Here is a 25,024-nt window from a genome sequence, read left to right as displayed (position 1 = left end):
CCCCCCCCCCCCCCCCGGCATGGACAACAACACTGGAAACCTTCCCAAATCAGCTGGGCAGTCACCATGGTAATGAATAACACTGGAAACCTTCCCAAATCAACCAGGCAGTCGATAGTAATGAATAAGCCTTGCATTACTGCAAATAACAATAATCCCAGTTGGCTGAGCTCACCATGATGTTTGGCAATGTGAAAATGGACACATACAGACTATCTACCTTAAAAACACCATCGAGGAGAGAGCAGCGTCTTAGAATGTAGACAAGACTGGACTCCACAGGAACAGCACTAATGTCATTCAAGTTCATCTCTAGACATCAGCCCAATTCGTGTGTGTAGGTTAAAGGTTAAAGGTCATGGCACGTGGATTTCATGGTTGTGGAGCACTTCAATAACAACTTAAAGGCCTAAAGAGAACTCTCAGACTTTCTCCCGTTGACAAACAGTTCAGTACATACAAGGGACACATCAGAGGGGGTTAGACGAACAGTTCAGTATATACACAGGACACATCAGAGGGGGTTAGATAGAGACAGGACGGGAGACAGACTGACTTCCTACTCACAATGATCTTTCTGAATACAGTTTTTATAGTTAAATATATATATTTCCCCCCCAGGCATCCTTTATCATGTTGAAAGTGACAACATGGAGAAAGAGACTCAGAGTTGAGGGTTGTGTGTAGGAAGCACAGTGAGTTTTAGATTTAAGGCAAGCCAGTGTTGCCCTGATGTGATGTCCATAGTTGTCAGGATTGCTCGTAGCTCTTGTAGAAGCGCGTAGCGTCTTGAAGTCCACTGGACGCGAAATACCATTGCAGCTTATGGTTCTGTCTTTTCTTTTGAGTAGGCACGAAATCTATCAATACAATTTATTTACATATTGAATTCACATATAATTATAGTACCTTGTTTCATAATTCCTCTTAGAAGAGTCGAGAGATATATTTCAATATGGCAGGAGGAGACTGTCCTGAAGAAAACAAAATGGCATAAACATTAACAGGCAAAAGCAAAACACGGTTGGCGGGTGTTGGGGCTCTCTGGGGCGTCCTCGTCTGAAGCGAGGCTCTGAGGGTTCGTACACGACATTCCTTTCTGTCCATCAACACGTGACTAGGAATGCACCCCCCCCCCCCTCAAACCATGTCCTGGTGGCTTTCACAGAAAGCATGAACACTCCTGCACATCCTACGACCGAGAGCTGCTGTGGACAAAGAGGGAGGAGAAGGGGGGGAGGGAGGGGAGGAGTGAACCTACAGTGTCTTTATGTGAAAACACCACCTCTGGCAGCATCCTCTGTCCTTTGTGGTTTTAGAGGTTCATGGGATTTGAGACTCGGTACCAGGCCCTGTTCCATCCTTCTGAACAGAGGCGACATATTCAGCATCATGACATTTAGGATATATTTGGGGAGTTCTCTCTCTTGGTCAGGACGTCAGATTTTGATGTCCTGGGACTCCACCATCTTAGCCAGGGTCTTCTTGACTCGTAAGATGGTGAGGCGAGAGGCGGGGTTATGGGCCCAGCACTCTGACATCAGCTTCAACATGGCCCTCAGGCACTGTGGAGAGACAACATAATGACCATATTTAGCCTTATTACCTGTCTACCAGCCAAGGTGTCTGTCTACCTGTCTACCAGCCAAGGTGTGTGTCTGTCTACCTGTCTACCAGCCAAGGTGTCTGCCAGGTGTCTGTCTACCAGCCAAGGTGCCTGTCTACCTGTTTACCACCCAAGGTGTCTACCTGTGTCTGTCTACCTGTCTTCATTTTACAGCCCGGTTTACAGACAGTGCTGAGTACTTACTTAACTCATCGAGTGCCACGGGTGACTTTATTCACCAGAAATGCAGAAATTATGATCCTTCATTTTTGTAGCCAATCAAAGTGTTGTTGCTAGGTAAACACCACAAAGAACACCACACAGCTCTCTAGCTGGTGAGTGTTCTAGAATTATTTGTCGGTTAGTGAGTTAAAATAGCGTTATTAACAGTTAACTGCATATTAAACTTGCTATTTCTTTAGTTTCACTGACTGAGGCCCCTCTATGTACCATTTAGTACCAGGTAATTACCAATGGTGAATTTATTGAGGCAAGTACTAGAATGTAACCTCGGTTACCACAGAGCACGGTACGCTCAGAATGTCATGATGTCCGATAAGAACTACAATGGGCCCAAACCTAATTTGTATTTAATTAAACACTGAATTCCTGTTACTTTTCCATGGTCATGTGACGGCGTGTTTACCTCGTCACTGTTCCACCTGTTGGACACGGTTGGCCGCAGGCCTTTGACACACACCACCTCCAGCATGTCCTCGTAGGACGGGTCGGAGGGCACCATCTCATAGTAGGGCAGCTGGTAGTCCTCCACGATGCCTGGGGGAGGGAGAGGGCAGGAAATGGTGGGAACACAATAAACAATACACAGATCATTAATAATATAGTACAGCGCTTTTCTATCAAGTAGTGATGATAGTCATGGTAACTGGACTAGCCCACCTAACCCTAACCCATACTCAGGCATGTGGCCCTGTACTAGTAGGCCTAACCCTAACCCTGTACTAGAGTGTAGGAGTGTTGGGGACGGCAGGTAGCCTAGAGGTTAGAGGTCAGAGAGGCCAGTGAAGCATTGATTGTTAGTTTGTTTGTTTGGTGCGGGGGGGGGTTGGTGTTGGGGGGGACGTACCTCCTGTGAGGCAGCGCCGGGCCATCTCCCAGATGATCAGGCCGTAGCTGTAGATGTCGGCCATGATGTAGGCCTGGAAGTGGTTCTTGTTGAGGGTCTCCTCCAGCACCTCAGGGGCCATGTACCTGCGAGTCCCCACCCGGGTGCTCAGGGGGACGTCCACCTCGTTGGTGTCACTGGAGAAAACAACACTGTTTTATTATTATATTGTATCTGTTGTCCTTGTTATAATCTAAATAAACCAGACTTGACGATCCTCCACTGGCTGCTAGTAGTAGTGACACACAATACAAGATATTCAAACAAATCTTGAAATCAACTGAAAGTGCTCTGAAAACAAAACAAACATACAAAAAACAAAACAAAAACCCCATAGAAACAAACAAACAATCATACAAAAAAACATACACACAAACAAACAAACAAACAAGACAAGCGGGACAAAGCAGGATGTAACGTTGCCATGCCAACGCGTGAGAGCAGCGCACCTGTTGAACTTGACGGCCAGACCCAGGTCTGCGATGCAACAGGTTCCGTTCTTCTTCATCAGGATGTTCTTGCTCTTCAGGTCCCGGTGGGCGATGGCGGGCTTGCCCTGCGTGCCGTAGATCTCCGTGTGGAGGTGGCAGAGGCCGCAGGCGGCAGAGTAGGCCAGCCGCAGCAGGCCCTGCGTGTCCAGGGTGGCGAACTTCAGGTAGTCGTACAGTGAGCCATTCTCGTGGTAGTCTGTGATGAGGAAGAGCTGGGTGAAGGCACCGGTGCCCTTAATGTCCGCCGCAATGAAGCCTGGAGAGTAAAAGAGAGTTTTTTATTATTATTGTTATATTATTGTTATTACTATTGTTGTATACTGTTGTCATGTTAACCTCTGGGCTCAGACATTTGTCAACACATTTGTCAGTTGAATAACCACAATAAATAAATATCAATCAGTTGGTGCCCTCAGATGTACACAGTAGGGAGAAATCAGAGACTACAACTCCATCAAAGACTACAACTCCATCAGAGAATACAACTCCATCAAAGACTACAACTCCATCAGAGACTACAACTCCATCAAAGACTACAACTCCATCAGAGACTACAACTCCATCAGAGACTACAACTCCATCAGAGACTACAACTCCATCAGAGACTACAACTCCATCAAAACTACCAGCCAATCGAAACTCTCTTCACTTTAAACACATTCAGATCCATTTTATTTTTTCATTCAAGTAATTTAGCAGACGTTTTTTTCCCAAAGCGACTTACAATAAGTACATTTGTCTAAGTCTCAGTGAGTGAATCAACTACAGTGAGAGTCATCATAAGTAAAACCTTCCAGAAGAACAAGTGTCATCGGCAGTCAGTGCTGGAGAAAGGAAGAAACTTTATTCCCATCATAACAGACCCCAACCCAACCCTAACCCCAGGTGTGTGGTGGGAGAGTGTTACAGGGTGTTGTCATACAAGCCTAACCCTAACTCTAACCCTAACCCCAGGTGTGTGGTGGGAGAGTGTTACTGGGTGTTGTCATACAAGCCTAACCCTAACCCCAGGTGTGTGGTGGGAGAGTGTTACTGGGTGTTGTCATACAAGCCTAACCCTAACCCTAACCCCAGGTGTGTGGTGGGAGAGTGTTACTGGGTGTTGTCATACAAGCCTAACCCTAACCCTAACCCCAAGTGTGTGGTGGGAGAGTGTTACTGGGTGTTGTCATACAAGCCTAACCCTAACCCCAGGTGTGTGGTGGGAGAGTGTTACTGGGTGTTGTCATACAAGCCTAACCCTAACCCTAACCCCAGGTGTGTGGTGGGAGAGTGTTACTGGGTGTTGTCATACAAGCCTAACCCTAACCCTAACCCTAACCCCAGGTGTGTGGTGGGAGAGTGTTACTGGGTGTTGTCATACAAGCCTAACCCTAACCCTAACCCCAGGTGTGTGGTGGGAGAGTGTTACTGGGTGTTGTCATACAAGCCTAACCCTAACCCTAACCCCAAGTGTGTGGTGGGAGAGTGTTACTGGGTGTTGTCATACAAGCCTAACCCTAACCCCAGGTGTGTGGTGGGAGAGTGTTACTGGGTGTTGTCATACAAGCCTAACCCTAACCCTAACCCCAGGTGTGTGGTGGGAGAGTGTTACTGGGTGTTGTCATACAAGCCTAACCCTAACCCTAACCCCAAGTGTGTGGTGGGAGAGTGTTACTGGGTGTTGTCATACAAGCCTAACCCTAACCCTAACCCCAGGTGTGTGGTGGGAGAGTGTTACTGGGTGTTGTCATACAAGCCTAACCCTAACCCTAACCCCAGGTGTGTGGTGGGAGAGTGTTACTGGGTGTTGTCATACAAGCCTAACCCTAACCCTAACCCTAACCCCAGGTGTGTGGTGGGAGAGTGTTACTGGGTGTTGTCATACAAGCCTAACCCTAACCCTAACCCCAGGTGTGTGGTGGGAGAGTGTTACTGGGTGTTGTCATACAAGCCTAACCCTAACCCTAACCCCAAGTGTGTGGTGGGAGAGTGTTACTGGGTGTTGTCATACAAGCCTAACCCTAACCCCAGGTGTGTGGTGGGAGAGTGTTACTGGGTGTTGTCATACAAGCCTAACCCTAACCCTAACCCCAGGTGTGTGGTGGGAGAGTGTTACTGGGTGTTGTCATACAAGCCTAACCCTAACCCTAACCCCAAGTGTGTGGTGGGAGAGTGTTACTGGGTGTTGTCATACAAGCCTAACCCTAACCCTAACCCCAGGTGTGTGGTGGGAGAGTGTTACTGGGTGTTGTCATACAAGCCTAACCCTAACCCTAACCCCAGGTGTGTGGTGGGAGAGTGTTACTGGGTGTTGTCATACAAGCCTAACCCTAACCCTAACCCCAGGTGTGTGGTGGGAGAGTGTTACTGGGTGTTGTCATACAAGCCTAACCCTAACCCTAACCCCAGGTGTGTGGTGGGAGAGTGTTACTGGGTGTTGTCATACAAGCCTAACCCTAACCCTAACCCCAGGTGTGTGGTGGGAGAGTGTTACTGGGTGTTGTCATACAAGCCTAACCCTAACCCTAACCCCAGGTGTGTGGTGGGAGAGTGTTACTGGGTGTTGTCATACCCAGTATGTTCTCGTGTCTCATCAGGACGGTTTGGTAGATCTCCGTCTCTCTGAACCAGCTGGCCTCCTCGCGGGTGAAGAACACCTTGACGGCCACCTTCTCGCCCCGCCAGCGGCCCAGCCACACCTCGCCGTAGCGGCCCTTACCGATCTGACGCACCATCTGGATCTGCTTGGCGATGGTGCGCTGCACCTGCAGGGAACACGGGAGGAGGACACCCTGAGCAGCAGTTTAAAACGTGTGTTTTTAAATAAGTTTTTAGGGCGTTTCTGCTTTATTGGGGTAGAGACAGTAGAGGTTGACAGGAAGGATGGGAGAGAGAGAGTCAAATCAGGAACCTTGTTGTTATGTTGTATGTGTGTTATGTGATGTGGTGTGGTGTGTGTGTTGTGTGATGTGTGTGTTATGTTATGTGATGTGTGTTATGTTATGTGGTGTATGTGTTATGTTATATGATGTGGTGTGTGTGTGTTATATGATGTGGTGTGTGTGTGTGTGTGTTATGTTATGTGGTGTGTGTGTGTGTGTGTTATGTTATGTGGTGTGTGTGTTATATGGTGTGTGTTATGTTATGTACTGTGGTGTGGTGTGTGTGTTATGTGGTGTGTGTGTTATATGATGTAGTGTGGTGTGTGTGTTATGTTATGTGGTGTGTGTTATGTTATGTGATGTGGTGTGTGTTGTTATGTTATGTGTGTGTTATGTTATGTGGTGTGTGTGTGTGTTATGTGGTGTGTGTGTTATGTTATGTGGTGTGTGTGTTATGTTATGTGGTGTGTGTGTGTGTTATGTGGTGTGTGTGTGTGTTATGTGGTGTGTGTGTGTGTTATGTTATGTGGTGTGTGTGTTATGTGGTGTGTGTGTGTTATGTTATGTGGTGTGTGTGTGTTATGTTATGTGGTGTGTGTGTGTTATGTTATGTTATGTGACATTGCATTAGGTTTCTACACCACTCAGCGCCCCACAGCTGCAGACAGACGACTAATAACATCACTACATGCTGAAGCTGAAGACACACAAGAGGGGAATTATACAAGCCAACCACATCACATCCACACACACACACACACACTCTGAGGGGCAACGTGGAAAGCACAAAATGCACACACACAACACACACACACTAATGCTTTTCCACCCAGGTCACATGGTTAAAGACCCCTCCCTGTGCAGTAGCAGCGTCCTACCAGCAGAGGGAGCCCTGAGCCACTGCCGGAGCTCTGGGACTGGTTGATGAGGTCTTTGAGGGACTCTCCCACCGGGATGAAGGCCTCGTCCTGTTCCAGGTCCCTGTGGTAGCGCTGCCTCTCCGCCTGCCACTTATACCTGACAACAAACACACACCCATCAGTGGCAGGACACCTGACACTACAGACATCTGACACTACAGACATCTGACACTACAGAAACCTGACACTACAGACACTACAGACATCTGACACTACAGAAACCTGACACTACAGACACCTGACACTACAGACACCTGACAGTACAGACATCTGACAGTACAGACATCCGACACCTGACAGTACAGACATCTGACACTACAGAAACCTGACACTACAGACACCTGACACTACAGACACCTGACACTACAGACACCTGACACTACAGACATCTGACACTACAGACACCACACAATACAGACACCTGACACCTGACAGTACACCCACTGTAATTACAGTTCAGTAAATAAACTGAAACTTTGGTTTTTCCCCCCTAAAACAAAAAGGCAGGTCCATGAACACATACAACATACGGTTCCCTCCCTAAGTATTGGGACTAAAGCATTTTTTACTCATCAAACTATGGATGACGAGATTCACATATTAAGATTATATATACATTTGGAATGGGGATTCTAATCTTGTCTCTTTGAAATTACTCCTTGGCAGAAGTCACCTGTAATAGCAGACAACCGTGATGCAGATGAGAGTGGTGCAGCAGACTGTCATGGATATGAGGAAGGCCAGCCAGTGGGCGCTGGCGAAGTAGGAACCTAGAAGAAGAAAACAATGAACCCCCCATGAATAAATAAATAAATAAATAACATTCTCACCCGAACCACATAAAACCTCAAACATATCGGCATAACAACACCATAACCGCTGGGACACATCCGTAAGGACCGAGGAAACACTGATGATGAGAGTGATGTGGTGGAGCTGCTCCTCACCAGGGTCCACAGGGGGTGGCAGCGTGGGCTGGAGGTCCCGGTTACAGAAGTCTGACTGGCAGCATTCGATGGTCCTCCTCGTCTGAGCCCTGGGTGAATCCTGAAAAATCAAGTTCAGAAACTTTTGTCGTTTGTTATGGTTGATCAATTCAACAGGGATTATACAAAACACCATAATATGAACAATATGCATATAATGTAGATGTACAGACATACACATACATACACACATATACATATATATATATATATATATATATATATATATATATACACACTGTATGTATATATATATATATATATATATATATATATATATATACACACTGTATGTATATATATATATATATATATATATATATATATATATATATATATATATATACACACTGTATGTATATACACATACATACACACACACACACACACACACACACACACACACACACACACACACATATACAGTGGGGGAAATAATTATTTGATCCCCTGCTGATTTTGTTAGTTTGCCCGATTACAAAGAAATGAGCGATCTATAATTTTTATGGTACTTTTATTTTAACAAATAGAGACAGAATATCAACAAAGAAGTCCAGAAAAAACACATTATATAAAGTTATAAATTCATTTGCATTTGATCGAAGGAAATAAGTATTTGATCCCCTACAAACCAGCAAGAATTCTGGCTCATACAGACCGGTTATATGCCCATGAGGCACACAGATTAGTCCTGTCACTTTAGGAAAAGTACTCCTAATCTCTGCTTGTTATGGGTATAAAAGACACCTGTCAATAGAATCAATCTCTTCCATTCCAACCTCTCCACCACCATGGGCAAGACCAAAGAACATTCAAAGGACATCAGGGTAAGAGTTGTAGACCTGCACAAGGCTGGAATGGGCTACAAGACCATCAGCAAAAAGCTTGGTGAGAAGGAGACAACTGTTGGTGCAATTATTAGAAAATGGAAGAAATACAAAATAACCATCAATCGCCCTCGGCCTGGAGCTCCATGCAAGATCTTGCCTCGTGGGGTAAGGATGATCATGAGAAGGGTGAGGGATCAGCCCAGAACTACACAGGAGGAGCTTGGTAATGATCTCAAGGCAGCTGGGACCACAGTCACCAAGAAAACCATTGGTAACACACTACACCATAACGGATTGAAATCCTGCAGTGCCCGCAAGGTCCCCCTGCTCAAGAAGGCACATGTACAGGCCCATCTGAAGTTTGCCAATGAACACCTAAATGATTCAGAGAAGGCTTGGGAGAAGGTGATGTGGTCAGATGAGACCAAAATTGAACTCTTTGGCATAAATTCGACTCTTCGTGTTTGGAGGGAGAGAAATGCTGAATGCTACAATCCCAAGAACACCATCCCCACCATCAAACACGGAGGTGGAAACATTATGCTTTGGGGTTGTTTCTCTGCTAAGGGTACAGGACGACTTCACCGCATTGAGGGGCCAATGGACGGGGCCATGTACCATAAGATCTTGGACGAGAACCTCCTTCCCTCAGCCAGAGCACTGAGGATGGGTCGTGGATGGGTCTTCCAGCATGACAATGACCCAAAACATACAGCCAAGGCAACAAAGGAGTGGCTCAAGAAGAAGCACACTAAGGTCATGGAGTGGCCTAGCTAGTCTCCAGACCTTAATCCTATAGAAAATTTGTGGACGGAGCTGAAGCCTCGAGTTGCCAAGCAAAAGCCTTGAAACCTTCAGGATTTGGAGAGGATCTGTAAAGAGGAGTGGACCAAAATCCCTCCTGAGATGTGTGCAAACCTGGTGACCAACTATAAGAAACGTCTGACTTCTGTGCTTGCTAGCAAGGGTTTCTCCATCAAGTACTAAGTCATGTTTTGCTTGGGGATCAAATACTTATTTCCTTCGATCAAATGCAAATGAATTTATAACTTTATATAATGTGTTTTTTCTGGACTTCTTTGTTGATATTCTGTCTATTTGTTAAAATAAAAGTACCATAAAAATTATAGACCGCTCATTTCTTTGTAATCGGGCAAACTAACAAAATCAGCAGGGGATCAAATAATTATTTCCCCCACTGTATATATACACACACACACTATGTATATACACATACATACACACACATATATATACACACTGTATGTATATACACATACATACACACTGACACAGACACACACGTGTATATATATAAAATGTAGATATAGTTGACATCCATGACATCCGCTACATCATATTTTTGGCCTTTCCTCCTCCCTGCTTGCTGTAAACCAACTCAGAACTGCTTACCTTGCATTGGAAATGTGAGCCTTCATACTTCATGCAGCCGGAGGTGAGAATGGCCTCACCGTGTTCATCCTCCTCGATGATAGCAAAACACTGGCCGTTCGTCCTGCAACACACACACACACACACACACACACACAAGTTACACATCAAGTGTGGGGGTAACCCAGGAGCATCTCATGTCCTCAGCGGCGGTTGGTCACTCACTCGCAGGTGTTGTTCTTGGCGTCCTCGGGGCAGTGGCCCGAGCAGTAGCAGCTCAGGAAGCGGGCGGCGTCCTCTGGAGCCAACGTGGAGTCGTCACCGGGCGCCTTGGACCCGTGCTTGTGTCCTGTGCCATGGAGCATGTGGTCTGGATTCTGACCAGCTGGATGGAGGGAGAGAGGGAGAGAGAGAGAGAGGGAGGGAGAGACAAATGGTTATATTTCACCATGAAAGTAAAAATGTCAACATTCATCATTCCGTCCCTTCACTTGGATGATACTGTTTTCCCTGGCAGAAATACACCTCTACGTGTCTGTCCTGCACATTCTGAAAGAAACACACTTATGGTTGACTTCCATATCGGTGCATATACAATTGTGGTCAGAAGTTTACATACACATGGGAAAGTCTAAGGAGCTCAGCACGGATCTGAAAAAGCGCATCATTGACTTGAACAAGTCAGGAAAGTCACTTGGAGCCATTTCAAAGCAGCTACAGGTCCCAAGATCAACTGTGCAAACAATTGTTTGTAAGTATAAAATGCATGGCACAGTTGTGTCACTGCCACAATCAGGAAGAAAACGCAAGCTATCATCTGCTGCTGAGAGAAAATTGGTCAGGATGGTCAAGAGTCAACCAAGAACCACCAAAAAGCAGGTCTGCCATGAATTAGAAGCTGCTGGAACACAGGTGTCAGTGTCCACAGTCACGCGTGTTTTACATCGCCATGGGCTGAGAGGCTGCCGTGCAAGAAGGAAGCCGTTGCTCCAGAAGCGGCACCTTAAGGCTTGACTGAAGTTTGCTGCTGATCACATGGACAAAGAAAAGGCCTTCTGGAGGAAAGTTTCAGATGAAACAAAAATTGAGCTATTTGGCCACAATGACCAGAAATATGTTTGGAAGGGAGAAGGTGAGGCCTTTCACCCCAAGAACACCATACCTACCGTCAAGCATGGTGGTGGTAGTATTATGCTCTGGGCCTGTTTTGCTGCCAGTGGAACTGGTGCTTTACAGAAAGTAAATGGAATAATGAAGAAGGAGGATTACCTCCAAATTCTTCAGGAAAACCTAAAATTATCAGCCAGAAGGTTGGGTCTTGGACGTAGTTGGGTGTTCCAACAGGACAATGACCCCAAACACACATCAAACGTGGTAAAGGAATGGCTAAATCAGGCTTGAATTAAGGTCTTAGAATGGCCTTCACAAAGTCCTGACTTAAACCCCATCGAGAACATGTGGAGTGTGCTGAAGAAACAAGTCTGTGTCAGAAAGCCAACGAATTTAGTTGAACTGCACCGATTCTGTCAAGAGGAGTGGTCAAAGATTCAACCAGAAGCTTGCCAGAAGCTTGTGGATGGCTACCAAAAGCGTCTAATTGAGGTGAAAATGGCCAAGGGACATTTAACCAAATATTAGCATTGCTGTATGTATATTTTTGACCCAGCAGATTTTGTCACATTTTCAGAAGACCCATAATAAATTCATAAAAGAACCAAACTTCATGAATGTTTTTTGTGACAAAGAAGTATGTGCTCCAATCAATCCATCACAGAAAAATTAAAGTTGTAGAAATGATTGGAAACTCAAGAGTGCCATGACATACATGTTCTTTACAAGTGTATGTAAACTTCTGACCACAACTGTACATAACATGCATAAGTCTAATCTCACCACCAAGAAGAGGTTTATATGTTAATCCTGTTACCCAGCAACATCCTATGAGGTGTGTAGTAAGCTGCCGTAATGTATAAATCAGTAAATACACTGTTATTGCATGAGGATTGTTTTCATGCGAGATGCTCTGGCCCTCTATTAGAGCCCATCTGAGAGCAGTCTGGTCATGATTGGCTTCTGTGATGAGGCTGATCCATATAAGGCCGGGGAGCTATTTATATCCTGCAGTTCCAGTCAGAGTCAGGGTTAGTCAGGCGTCACATGACTGGATCAGCTGCATTAGCTGCCAACCACTGTTCCCCCCAACACTAACACTGTTCCCCAAAACTGTTCCCCCCCAACACCAACACTGTTCCCCCCAAAACTAACACTGTTCCCCCCAACACCAACACTGTTCCCCCCAAAACTAACACTGTTCCCCCCAACAGTGTTCCCCCCAAAACTAACAGTGTTACCCCCAACACTAACACTGTTCCCCCCAACACTAACACTGTTCCCCCCAACACCTACACTGTTCCCCCCAAAACTAACACTGTTCCCTCCAACTCCGTTCCCACAACACTGTTCCCCCCCAACACCAACACTGTTCCCCCAAAACTAACACTGTTCCTCCCCAATACTAACACTGTTCCCCCAACACTAACACTGTTCCCCCCAACACTAACACTTTTCCCCCCCAACACCAGTACTGTTCCCCCCAACACCAACACTGTTCCCCCCTAACACTAACACTGTTCCCCTAACACTAACACTGTTCCCCCTAACACTGTTCCCCCCAACACTAACTCTGTTCCCCCAACACTGTTCCCCCCAACACTAACACTGTTCCCCCAACACTAAAACTGTTCCCCCAACACTGTTCCCCCCAACACTAACACTGTTCCCCCCAACACTAACACTGTTCCCCCCAACACTGTTCTCCCAACACTATTCCCCCCCAACACTGTTCCCCAACAGTAACACTGTTCCCCTAACACTGTTCCCCTAACACTGTTCCCCCAACACTATTCCCCCCAACACTAACACTGTTCCCCTAACACTGTTCCCCCAACAGGTCACGAGAGGTCAAGACAGACGCCTATTCACCAATTTCCCAGATTCCTTCAGATCCTTTTAGCACTGTTGTGAATCTGATCACAATTACATATAAAAGAAACTCAAAACAAAAGTTTGGTAATGCCAGGCTTTGTTCGGAGGACAATCTGATATTCATGAAAAGTCAATATTCACTGGTTCTTGATCATTTCAAGGTTTTTGCAAATGTTGAGCGCTTCAGTCAGTAAAAGGTTGTTGAAGTGGCTGCAGGCCCAGGGGCTGTACTCATCATCAACAACAGCACAGAATCCTAATCCTAACCCTAACCCAGGGGATTAGAATCCAGGAAAAAACTTTAACAACTCAATGAGATCCCAGTTGTTTGTTATGGTGTTCTTTCTTTCTTTCCAGATCCCCCTTTCTCCACCTGACCACCACCTCCTCCTCCTCCTCCTCCTTCTCCACCTGACCACCACCTCCTCCTCCTCCCCCTACCTCCTCCTCCACCTGACCACCACCTCCTCCTCCCCCTACCTCCTCCTCCACCTGACCACCACCTCCTCCACCTCCTTCCCCTACCTCCTCCTCCACCTGACCACCTCCTCCTTCCCCTACCACCTCCTCCTGTTCCACCTGACCTCCTCCTCCTTCCCCTACCAGCTCCTCCTGCTCCACCTGACCACCACCACCTCCTCCTCCTCCACCTGTCCACCACCTCTTCCTCCTTCTCTTACCACCTCCACCTCCTCCTACCTCTGCTCCTTTCCACTTTCCTTGTTATTCTACCTCTCGCACTCTTTGTTCACTATACTTTTTCCCTTCCAAGTTTCTCTCCCTCCCCCACTCCCTCTCTCCCTCCCCCACTCCCAGGAGAGTGGACCTGGCCTACGGTCTCCGAGCACAAAGCACAAAGTGAGGTCTGTGTGTGTCTGCGGGTACTTCCTCCAGAGCATGACGTGACGAGCCTCTCCCGTTCAGACATGTCTGTAAAAGGCCAATCAGCAGCAAACCTGCACTTTGAGCCTTTGAGGCATCTCAGCAGCAGCACAGGCCTTTGAGGCTCTCAGCAGCAGCACAGGCTTTTGAGGCCGTTCCCCTTCTCCCTTGGCTGTGTGTCCCCGCCTCCGCATTCCTTCCTGTCTTCTGTTGTTGTTTTTGTTTTCATTTCACTTCACAACTGAGGGCCTCGGTGGTTCTGGACTCATGCAGCTCTGTGTGATTCTATTGGTAAAGGACCATTAAAGGGAGGGCAGAAAGATAAAAGACATTCTGTCGCTTGAGTGATCTTTGCAGTTGCGGCACGTAAACGGAGAATGACCGGCTTGCTAGCGTCAGCTAACAGTAAACTATTTAGGCTACTACTTTTTCTGACGCTTTATATTTACATACTATTTCAGCTTATCATAGAATCTCTCTTTGTCAGTATCCATATGCTGAACGTCACAACTAGGTTGGTTTTGCAGCTAACTGAAAGCCAAGGATTTTGGGTATTGAAATAAAAACAACCCGAATAGTCACAGAAAAATACAAAATAAAAACATAAAAAGGGCTGTCTTATCACCTCAACAACTAGAGACATGTAGAAGGCCCTTTTTGGAGGGTTTATATCGGTAATATACAATCTAGCAATTGACTCCAACTCGAAAATAAAATCACGGTAGTTCTCATTAATGTGTCAACAGGGAGGGCATATATCACTACGAACAGAGAGGCGGGGTGAGAGACAGCTCATAGCCGTATCGCTATAGCAGGGCTTCCCGGGGCACAGAACAAACACTACTCTGTTGTACAAACAAGGGTGCCAGGGCTATCTGTGCCATAACCGGCGGCAACACCCTGAAAAAATAAAGAGCTAATGGAAGCAGAGCAGTTATCCAGCGAGATAGCAGGCCCGACCTCAGAAGCTGTGAACCACACGCTTTGAAGTTGGCCCCCTATCAGCCGAGGGGGAAAGAACAGAGATTATAGGACTCCAGAGTTCCAACCAAGCACTTGGACCAACACTCTCCTGGGGGTGGGAATAGACTCAAAGTCTCCGTCATACGCGCTTGCAGACACACACACACACACACACACACACACACACACACACACAGTGTGTCACAAGTCTCTCTCACACACGCATGTACACACACGCAGAGTAAGTTTCTCTCTCCACACACACACAAAGCTGAAAAGGAGGCAGATAGTCTAGACCCCTTGCCATTGATATCACACACAGGAGATTTAATCTGAATAATATCTGAAATTGTTCCGCTAATAAACTAGCCTTAAGTGGTGGCATGGCCGTGGGCCCAGTGGGGGCAGGCTGGTGTCCCCTGGCGGGGGCAGGCTGGTGTCCCCTGGCGGGGGCAGGCTGGTGTCCCCTGGTGGGGGCAGGCTGGTGTCCCCTGGCGGGGGCAGGCTGGTATTGGGAGGCAGACTGGAACTGGATCAAACAGGCCGGGCCCCAAATAGAAACCAGAGAGCTACGGGTAGTAGATCGCACCCTCTCTCTTTCTCTCTCTCTCCCACTCTTTCTCCTCCTCCTCCTCCTCCTCTCCCCGCTGCCTCACTCTCCCCCGGGGAGCTGTGCTTGGTCTCAACCCAGAGGCTTTAGTCATGTTTGAGTGATGGGGAAGAGATTCAAGGAGGTTACTGTGAGCTTTGATGAGATGATGAAAGTCTCTTTGATAGTCATGAGAAAGCACATTAAAATCGTACACATTTTTACTGCAGTCACTCGGGGCTCAATGGCCTTCAGAAGGACATCAAGCCCCACAGAGCCTCAAGGCCTTTTGTCTCCATTTGGCCCGTGCTGCTAGTGAAGACACCGAGCACCTCTCCCTCCCTCCCTCCCTCCCTCCCCCAAAAAAAAAAAAAAAACTAGGAGGGCTGCGATTGGCTAGGGGCCATGATTGATGAGGAGCAGCGGCTGTCAGTGGGAGCTTCTGCTCTCTGCTCTCTGCTCTCTGCCTCTGCTCTCTGCCTCCACATGTGTGCTTAATTCTGCCGCCAGTCACGGTGGAGACTGAGGTCTGGCAGAGAACCCCTGGTAATGAGCCTCTCCATCCCCAGTCAGCCACATGATGCAGCTCTTAAAGGGCCAGCGCGCTGCGCACTAACAAGCCCCTCCATCTATAGGCAATGGAATGCAGAGGGGCTCTTAAAGGGCCAGCAGCACCTCTACAGCAGGCCACTGCAGTGTTATGTTTCTAACAGTGTTGTGGTGTGACTGGTTGTGTTTCTAACAGTGTTGTGGTGTGACTGGTTTTGCTATGACTGGTTGTGTTTCTAACAGTGTTGTGTTATGACTGGTTTTGCTATGACTGGTTGTGTTTCTAATAGTGTTGTGTTATGACTGGTTGTGTTTCTAACAGTGTTGTGTTATGACTGGTTTTGCTATGACTGGTTGTGTTTCTAACAGTGCACCACAGTGGGGGTGAGTCATTTGAAAGCCGTCTTCTCTGAAAATCTCAGGCAAGACAGAGAGATCAGTTCACAGGAACACCGACACCGCTGAGACTATCAATGTCACCTTACTCTCTATCCTTGTGGATGAATCTGGACTGGGGGGTGAAAGCTGCCTGAAATAACAGCTCTCCAGGTGGGTGAGTCGGCAAGAAGCGAAGGGTATTAACTGACAATTATAGAAAAGTCTAACAGCGTGAGACACTGACCTGCCCACTCCGACGTCTCGGTTTCAGCTCCATCATCACTTCCAGTGGTATTTATACTTCTGTGATGATGACAATGGAAGAGCGAGAGATGCTGTCACCAAACCCCCCCATCGCAGAACACCGGGAGCATTACTGCCACCGTGCAACCAAAGCACATCAACACAAACCCAGGACATTCTGTACATATTAAATCAAAGGTTTTTGTGGTGGACATTTTATTATTTCAAACCAAGGCCGAGAGTAAAGGACCAAACAACCTCTGTTGTGTTATTGGAGAACTTCCTGAGAAGTTTATTCAACAACCCTGTTTCCCCAGAAACCATCGAGCACCTTTAAAAAGGTGTTTAACAAGTTGCTACAAACTCATTAAACCTTCTCACACACGGAAAACAACAGCAAATAAAGGCCTAGACCTATAAAACAAGTGCCTTTTCCCCTGGATGAGACAGAAGTGGAATTCTAATTGGTTTGTTGACACCTTTGCTAAAAAGAAGCAAAACTGAAAAGAGCATTCATAAGATGACATAGCAGGCCTTCTATACCCCCTTATACAACCACCCTGGCCCCTTATACCCCCTTATACAACCACCCTGGCCCCTTATACAACCACCCTGGCCCCTTATACAACCACCCTGGCCCCTTATACCCCCTTATACAACCACCCTGGCCCCTTATACCCCCTTATACAACCACCCTGGCCCCTTATACCCCCTTATACAACCACCCTGGCCCCTTATACAACCACCCTGGCCCCTTATACCCCCTTATACAACCACCCTGGCCCCTTATACCCCCTTATACAACCACCCTGGCCCCTTATACAACCACCCTGGCCCCTTATACCCCCTTATACAACCACCCTGGCCCCTTATACCCCCTTATACAACCACCCTGGCCCCTTATACAACCACCCTGGCCCCTTATACAACCACCCTGGCCCCTTATACCCCCTTATACAACCACCCTGGCCCCTTATACCCCCTTATACAACCACCCTGGCCCCTTATACAACCACCCTGGCCCCTTATACAACCACCCTGGCCCCTTATACAACCACCCAGGCCCCCTCTTACCCGACAGGCACATCTGACCTGCCCTCTCTGCCCAGGACTCCCCCACTGTCCCACCAGGACCCTCCCCCGACTGTCCCACCAGGACCCTCTCCCCATTCTCCCACCAGGACCCCCTCTCTCTCCCCCACTTGGACCCCTCTACTCTCCCACCTGCTGGACCCCCACTCTCCCACCAGGACCCCCCACCCCCCTCTCTCTCTCCCACCAGGACCCCCCCCCCCGGGCCCCCCCACTCTCTCCCACCAGGAGCCCCCCCCCCACTCTCTCCCACCAGGACCCCCCACAGGTGTCAGCTTGTGCAGTGCAAGAAGAAATAAGCAGGTAGAGAAAGAAAACAAACCTTTTGGGACGGGATTGAATTATTTCCGGAGAACAATGAATGTTTGGAGTGTTTTCTAGCCTGTAACGACTCTGACAGCTATACAGGAAATGGTTAATGTGCAACAGGGAACTCAGAGCGCCAACAATCAGTTCAACAGCTTCCTGTAGTGAGGGGGGGGGGGGGGGCGTGGGGGGTTCTCCGGCAGGTCAGGGCCGTCGGTGACTGAAGCGTTTTGAGAGAAGAAGGCCTGGCTGTGAATATAGTCTATACAGTACAGACACACTACTCCTCACAGTACAGACACAGTACAGACACACTACTCCTCACAGTACAGACACACTACTCCTCACAGTACACACTACTCCTCACAGTACAGACACACTACTCCTCACAGTACAGACACAGTACAGACACTACTCCTCACAGTACAGACACACTACTCCTCACAGTACAGACACAGTACTCCTCACAGTACAGACACACTACTCCTCACAGTACAGACACACTACTCCTCACAGTACAGACACACTACTCCTCACAGTACAGACACAGTACAGACACACTACTCCTCACAATACAGACACAGTACAGACACACTACTCCTCACGGTACAGACACAGTACAGACACAGGGGAGAATCACCAACATAGGGTTAGATAACTATGGGTCATAACTTCACACCCCAGCCTCGGGGCTTCAGCCTGAATCAATCACTGTCCTTGAACACTTCGACCAGCCTCACCCTGCTCTTATCTGCATGGTTGCGTGTGTGTGTCTGAGCGTGTGTGTGTCTGTGCGTGTGCTCAAAGGCTCTGCTTGCAGAGAGCAAACAGCCCCTCTCATTGGCTGGTTAAAGGTGACCTTTTACAAGCAGAGAGAGCTGCGTCTTTATGGGCACTGGGTGACTCATTCTCAAGGCCCAGGAGAGGCACAGTAGGAGCAGGCGGGACAGGGAGGCCTGTTTACTAGGCCCTCTGTAGCACATAAGGCTCCATATCCCCCACAGCATCAGACATGGCTGTGCAAACATAAACACATACACATGCAATAACCGGTATTATACATACATACATATATACACACACACACACACACACACATATATATATATATATATATATATACATATATATGTGTATGTATGTATGTATATATATATATGTATATATCTCCAGTGTGATATGCTCTCGCTGCAGTGTAAGTGGCTGGGCTGAATGTCATATGCTATCCCAGTACTCCAGGCCTGTGTGGATCATGTCACAGAACAGACTCCAGTGCAGCAGCAGAAGCGCAGCGGGCTGTGGAGGAGCCGTACCACGGGACCGTCACATGACAGGGAACACGGTCTAATCTCATTTAGGGCCGAATCCATTCTGCTGCAGCATCCATTTCCTGCCGTGGCGGGGGACGTGTCACAGACGCCGTGACGAGGCGCCACTCCAGGGTCTGGATCTCCATACGCAGTGACACCACGCTGCCGCCGCGTCAGCCTATCAGGACCCCACAGTGGCTTGTTGGTATTGTTTTAATAGGTGGGCCTATCCCCCGGCCATGCCTCTCAAAAGGCCCTGCTTTATCAGCTAATTCACTCTAATCACGACCATTACAATGGCTTAAGATAACGATCTCTTCACATGCAGGGTGGGTCACGTGAGGGGGCGGGGCGGGGGGGGGGGTCAGTTAAACAAGGGCAGATCTCTCTGTATGCTAATGATACTCAACAGCAGTAATTGTGCTTCTACCTTTAACATACATTGACAGGCATGTGTTCTAACAGTTATACTGACGGTCTTGATGTCCCTTTTGTAACAGGAGATGAAACTGAATAGCACGGTAGGCACCCGGGTTAAGCTGTTATAGTTCAATCACTGATAATCACACCAACTAGAACAATGAGCAAACTTTAAAAATAATTAGAGATTGTAAAAATAAAAAATGGAGATTGTTGTAAATGTGGAATCCCTGAAAAAAAACAACAACCAAACAAGCAGGATTGCCAATCAGTTACCCTCAAATAAAGAGCCTTAGGCCTAACTGCTATAACACTTTACCTTAAGTGGTTTGTGTTATTACATATATGGAATAAGGAGTTCCACTAGTGTAAGACAAACCATTAAACTCTGTGGTCACAAACCACTACTCAGGCATAGGGGAAACCTACTGTGAAGTATGACCCCCTGAACCCTAACTCTAGATTAAGGGCAATTCCACAGTAACAGAATGACCCTGTGACTTCACTTTCAAACATATGCGAAACAAAAACTCTTGATAGCAAAGTTTAACAAACCATACAACTCTGCTCAAGGACCACTTACACGTTTTTCCAACTGAAAAAAAACAACACATTTACAAGAGCTGTGCAGCTTCAGAGTTCGGTAATGGAATGACCCTAAAATCTCCATTTTTTATTTTTATTTTTATGTAATCAGGTTCTCTCTAAACTCTGCCATCATGTGATACCTTGAGTTTGAAAATATCTCCTTTGGCTGTTGAGAGACAGTAAGTGAATTGGATTTATCCGGTAACAGAACAACTAAATGGATCATTACAAACACACGGGTCATACCAACACACGGGTCATACAAACACAGTTTGCCACAACAGACAGGCCAGGAGGTGTTACCTTCAGCTGCGAGGGCCAGTACGATGCAGACTGACACGGTGGCCGTGTAGAAAGACAGGCCCATCATCCTGACGAAGGCGGCACTGCAACTTCCACAGACTTGACTGGACCGCTGTGGGTGGGAGAGGCCTGGTGGTCTCTGAGGGTGGGTCTAGTCCTGTCTCTTCCTGTTTCAGCAGCCCTGGGGAGGTGAACACTTCCCCAATGGGAGACCAGGACCAGGTGGACGTGTCTGGGGCAGGGAGAGGTGAGGGCTGGGGGCTGGATGGGTGTGATGGCACAAAATAAATCTCAGATCTTCCTTCTCACAGGGTACCTCGGTCCACAACCCTGGAAATAAGAGAACAGAAAAAGGATGATGAGAACTTAATCAATAATTAAACAAAGTTGAAACAAAAACGCATCAACAGCCTGTTTTCCCCTTGCATGTACCCCTGCAGAGAGGGGGGAACCATCACACCTCCATGTTGTGATGGAGTTTTGAGAGGGCAGTCGGCATGACAACCATTGTCTTTGTGAGTCATCGGCTGTGTATTATCAGACCTGCTGAGCTGGTCAGCAGAACTCGGGAGCAAACGTTCCCGACTGTGGAGGACAGAGAGGACAAAGGAGATGGGACATCACTGCTCCTCTCGAACAGCAACGAAGAAGCAACACAAACATGAGGATGACACACTCCAAAGACTTCCCAGTAGTCCTTTTGTTAACCCTAACCCAGTGCCCCCAGCCACACAAAAGCAAACCAACAGAGCCCATCTTATCCAATCTAAAGACAGGTGTTTGCACCCGAACAATATTATTCAGCATCCTTCCCACTGATCATATCAGATGCTGCCAACAAACACAGCAAATGAAAAGCTTTGACAGTGGGTAGGATGTGGTAGAAGACTCTTCTAAAAAGGTGCATTTTCTAACTTCTTACTGACAATTGTCCTCTAACATTTCAATATATGATTCCACCATGACCATGGGTTGTGGTATCACATGAATGACCCTGGAGGGAGGGGGGGGGGGTGCAGACAAGACTAAATTAGAGGCCTTTAAGACTGTGACCCCACTGACTCCTAACCTTACACTCTTGTAATCAAAGGATGACAATGTGAAGCGGGGCAAGGAGAAGCTCTCCCTCTTTCTCTCTCTCTCTCACTTTAACAACTAATGCAAACACGGGGTGACCGACACCCTCGGATGAGAAACCCCAAAGAAGGCGAAGCCGCACCCCAGAAGAACCACTCTTCCCTTTTTTGTTCTCCTCCTATTATTGTGTGTGCGCTGTCCATCTTTGCCCTCTTGTTTTTCGCGGGCCTGACCCCGCGACCCCTGTCAGGCTGGCGCTACTCTTGAATGGCTAAACATGGACAAATTAGTTGTTGAAGGATGTTCCGCAATTACCCACGTTGGCTCGGTCCAGCGTCACTAACGAGATGTGTCTGTTCCCTCGTAGGCCTGCGCGTCTCGCTGCAATTAGTGGGGCCGATCCGAGGGGGGGGGGGCAAATTAGTGGCGGAGCGGGCCGGTGTCTGTCACTTTTGATTTGCCCGAGGGGGACAAAGAGCCCCGACCTGTGCTCCACTTTTCACACATCCCTGACTGGGTAACGAGGGAACAAAGACGGCCTCCTCAAGGCTGGGGGGCAAGACAGCCAGCCAGGCACCTTTAAAGAGGGAGAGCAGCAGGACTGTGCGTGTGTGTGTGTGTGAGTATGAGAGAGAGACGGAGGGAGAGAGAGAGAGACGGAGGGAGAGAGAGAGACGGAGGGAGAGAGAGGGAAAGAGAGGGAGAGAGAGAGAGAGGAGGGAGAGAGAGTATTTCGAACGAACTGTTGCTTTCGTTTTTTTTTTTTTTTTTTTTTTTTTTTACTCAGAGTAAGAATTTTGCATCATTTAACATAACATAATTGAATATAATATAACAATTTAATATAACATCATTTCCATGGGTACTGCATACTTGTGCATACCGATGCAAGCCAAAGTCAGTTTAAGGGAACAGCAATTGTTTATTATAAGCACTCTCCCTTCCATTACAATAACAGTGGGTTGTGGAGATAATATACAACGTGTCAGGCCCCATCAGGCAGAGGCAAGACGGAGCATGCAGGGGAAACAGCTTGTTGTTAGCCCCCAAGCCAGGAAGCCGCCCCGATCACCCTGACACACACACTTCCCTTCTTAAACAAGAAGATCAGGGGCATACACAACGTCAGCTTCATGACTGACTTGGAGACACACAACGTCTTCTTGGGTTGAAGGATCCATATATATATATCCATATATGTATACCAACAATGTTCCTTCAGACAGCATCAGGATGTATGATGATATGGTTCATTGTGGATGAGCTCAGGGAACATGACTGATGTAATGAACAGTCTGGTGAAAGGAAGAGACATGTTTTCATTAGAACATGGTTGACGGGACGCTCGGGGGCGTAGCACACTAAGGCGCATACAATATCATCGCAAGGTCCCTGGTTCGATTCTGGCCATTGACATATCCTGCATGTCATCCCTCCTCTCTCTCTACCATCCTTCCTGTCAATCTCTACTATCTCTATCCCAGTAAAGCAGAAATGTCCTAAAAATATATAAAAATATAAAAGAACATGGTTGACTGGTTTAACTTACATGGTTTAGCATGACCCTGCACTCTCACTTTGAGTTTCAAGCACTTTTACAGACTAAGTCTAGAGAACAATATCACCACATGCTCCAAATATCACCATATGCGATAATATCGAATGTCAGCCCAAGAACCTGAGAATCAAACTGACAAAGTGCTCCAAAGCTCATAATGTTGATAAAAAGAGAGTGCGATGGGGCTTGAGGGCTGCAGTGACGGTCCCCCTCCTCTCCTCTACGGCCGGTCCCCTCCTCTCCTCTAGGGCCGGTCTCCTCCTCTCCTCTCCTCTAGGGCCGGTCCCCTCCTCTCCTCTAGGGCCGGTCCCTCTCCTCTCCTCTAGGGCCGGTCCCCTCCTCTCCTCTAGGGCCGGTCTCCTCCTCTCCTCTGGGGCCGGTCCCCTCCCCTCCTCTCCTCTAGGGCCGGTCCCCCTCCTCTCCTCTCCTCTCGGGCCGGTCCCCTCCTCTCCTCTGGGGCCGGTCCCCCTCCTCTCCTCTAGGGCCGGTCCCTCTCCTCTCCTCTAGGGCCGGTCCCCTCCTCTCCTCTAGGGCCGGTCTCCTCCTCTCCTCTGGGGCCGGTCCCCTCCCCTCCTCTCCTCTAGGGCCGGTCCCCCTCCTCTCCTCTCCTCTAGGGCCGGTCCCCCTCCTCTCCTCTGGGGCCGGTCCCCTCCTCTCCTCTGGGGCCGGTCCCCCTCCTCTCCTCTCGGGCCGGTCCCCCTCCTCTCCTCTAGGGCCGGTCCCCCTCCTCTCCTCTAGGGCCGGTCCCCCTCCTCTCCTCTCCTCTCCTCTCCTCTCCTCTCCTCTCCTCTAGGGCCGGTCCCCTCCTCTCCTCTCCTCTACGGCTGGTCCCCCTCCTCTCCTCTAGGGCCGGTCTCCTCCTCTCCTCTCCTCTAGGGCCGGTCCCCTCCTCTCCTCTCCTCTAGGGCCGGTCTCCTCCTCTCCTCTAGGGCCGGTCTCCTCCTCTCCTCTCCTCTCCTCTCGGGCCGGTCTCCTCCTCTCCTCTCCTCTCCTCTAGGGCCGGTCCCCTCCTCTCCTCTCCTCTAGGGCCGGTCCCCTCCTCTCCTCTCCTCTCCTCTCCTCTCCTCTCCTCTAGGGCCGGTCCCCTCCCCTCCCCTCCTCTCCTCTCCTCTCCTCTCCTCTCCTCTCCTCTCCTCTCCTCTAGGGCCGGTCCTCTCCTCTCCTCTCCTCTCCTCTCGGGCCGGTCCCTCTCCTCTCCTCTCGGGCCGGTCCCCTCCTCTCCTCTCCTCTAGGGCCGGTCTCCTCCTCTCCTCTAGGGCCAGTCCCTCTCCTCTCCTCTCCTCTAGGGCCGGTCCCTCTCCTCTCCTCTCCTCTCGGGCCGGTCCCATCCTCTCCTCTCCTCTAGGGCCGGTCCCCTCCTCTCCTCTCCTCTAGGGCAGGTCCCTCTCCTCATCTCTCCTCTCCTCTAGGGCTGGTCCCTCTCCTCATCTCTCCTCTCCTCTCGGGCCGGTCCCTCTCCCCTCCTCTCGGGCCGGTCTCCTCCTCTCCTCTAGGGCCGGTCTCCTCCTCTCCTCTCCTCTCCTCTCGGGCCGGTCTCCTCCTCTCCTCTCCTCTAGGGCCGGTCCC

General features: G+C 48.5%; 1 protein-coding gene across 2 annotated transcripts in view; it reads right to left on the bottom strand.

The window, feature by feature from the left end:
- Window positions 1-18: 18 nt before the first annotated feature.
- Window positions 19-25,024, bottom strand: part of LOC310822212 (bone morphogenetic protein receptor type-1A-like) — a 45,668-nt gene continuing 20,662 nt past the window's right edge. The window contains exons 3-13 of one of the 2 annotated variants that reach the window (XM_083694561.1): window positions 20,824-21,153; window positions 10,441-10,600; window positions 10,237-10,339; window positions 7,955-8,075; window positions 7,681-7,777; window positions 6,966-7,104; window positions 5,778-5,970; window positions 3,182-3,479; window positions 2,694-2,869; window positions 2,253-2,383; window positions 19-1,565 (exon numbers count right to left, since the gene is read on the bottom strand). In XM_083694561.1, coding sequence (XP_083550687.1) covers window positions 1,440-1,565; window positions 2,253-2,383; window positions 2,694-2,869; window positions 3,182-3,479; window positions 5,778-5,970; window positions 6,966-7,104; window positions 7,681-7,777; window positions 7,955-8,075; window positions 10,237-10,339; window positions 10,441-10,600; window positions 20,824-20,890 — 1,611 coding nt within the window. In that variant the 5' untranslated portion in view covers window positions 20,891-21,153 and the 3' untranslated portion in view covers window positions 19-1,439. The remainder of the gene's footprint in view (window positions 1,566-2,252; window positions 2,384-2,693; window positions 2,870-3,181; window positions 3,480-5,777; window positions 5,971-6,965; window positions 7,105-7,680; window positions 7,778-7,954; window positions 8,076-10,236; window positions 10,340-10,440; window positions 10,601-20,823; window positions 21,154-25,024) is intronic. The other variant, XM_083694562.1, reaches the window with a different exon arrangement.

The sequence above is a fragment of the Argentina silus genome (genome assembly GCF_951799395.1).
Source record: "Argentina silus genome assembly, chromosome: X".
Lineage (NCBI taxonomy): Eukaryota > Metazoa > Chordata > Actinopteri > Argentiniformes > Argentinidae > Argentina > Argentina silus.
Note: the sequence above shows the minus strand (reverse complement) of the source record. Positions and strands in the feature narration are given on the sequence as shown.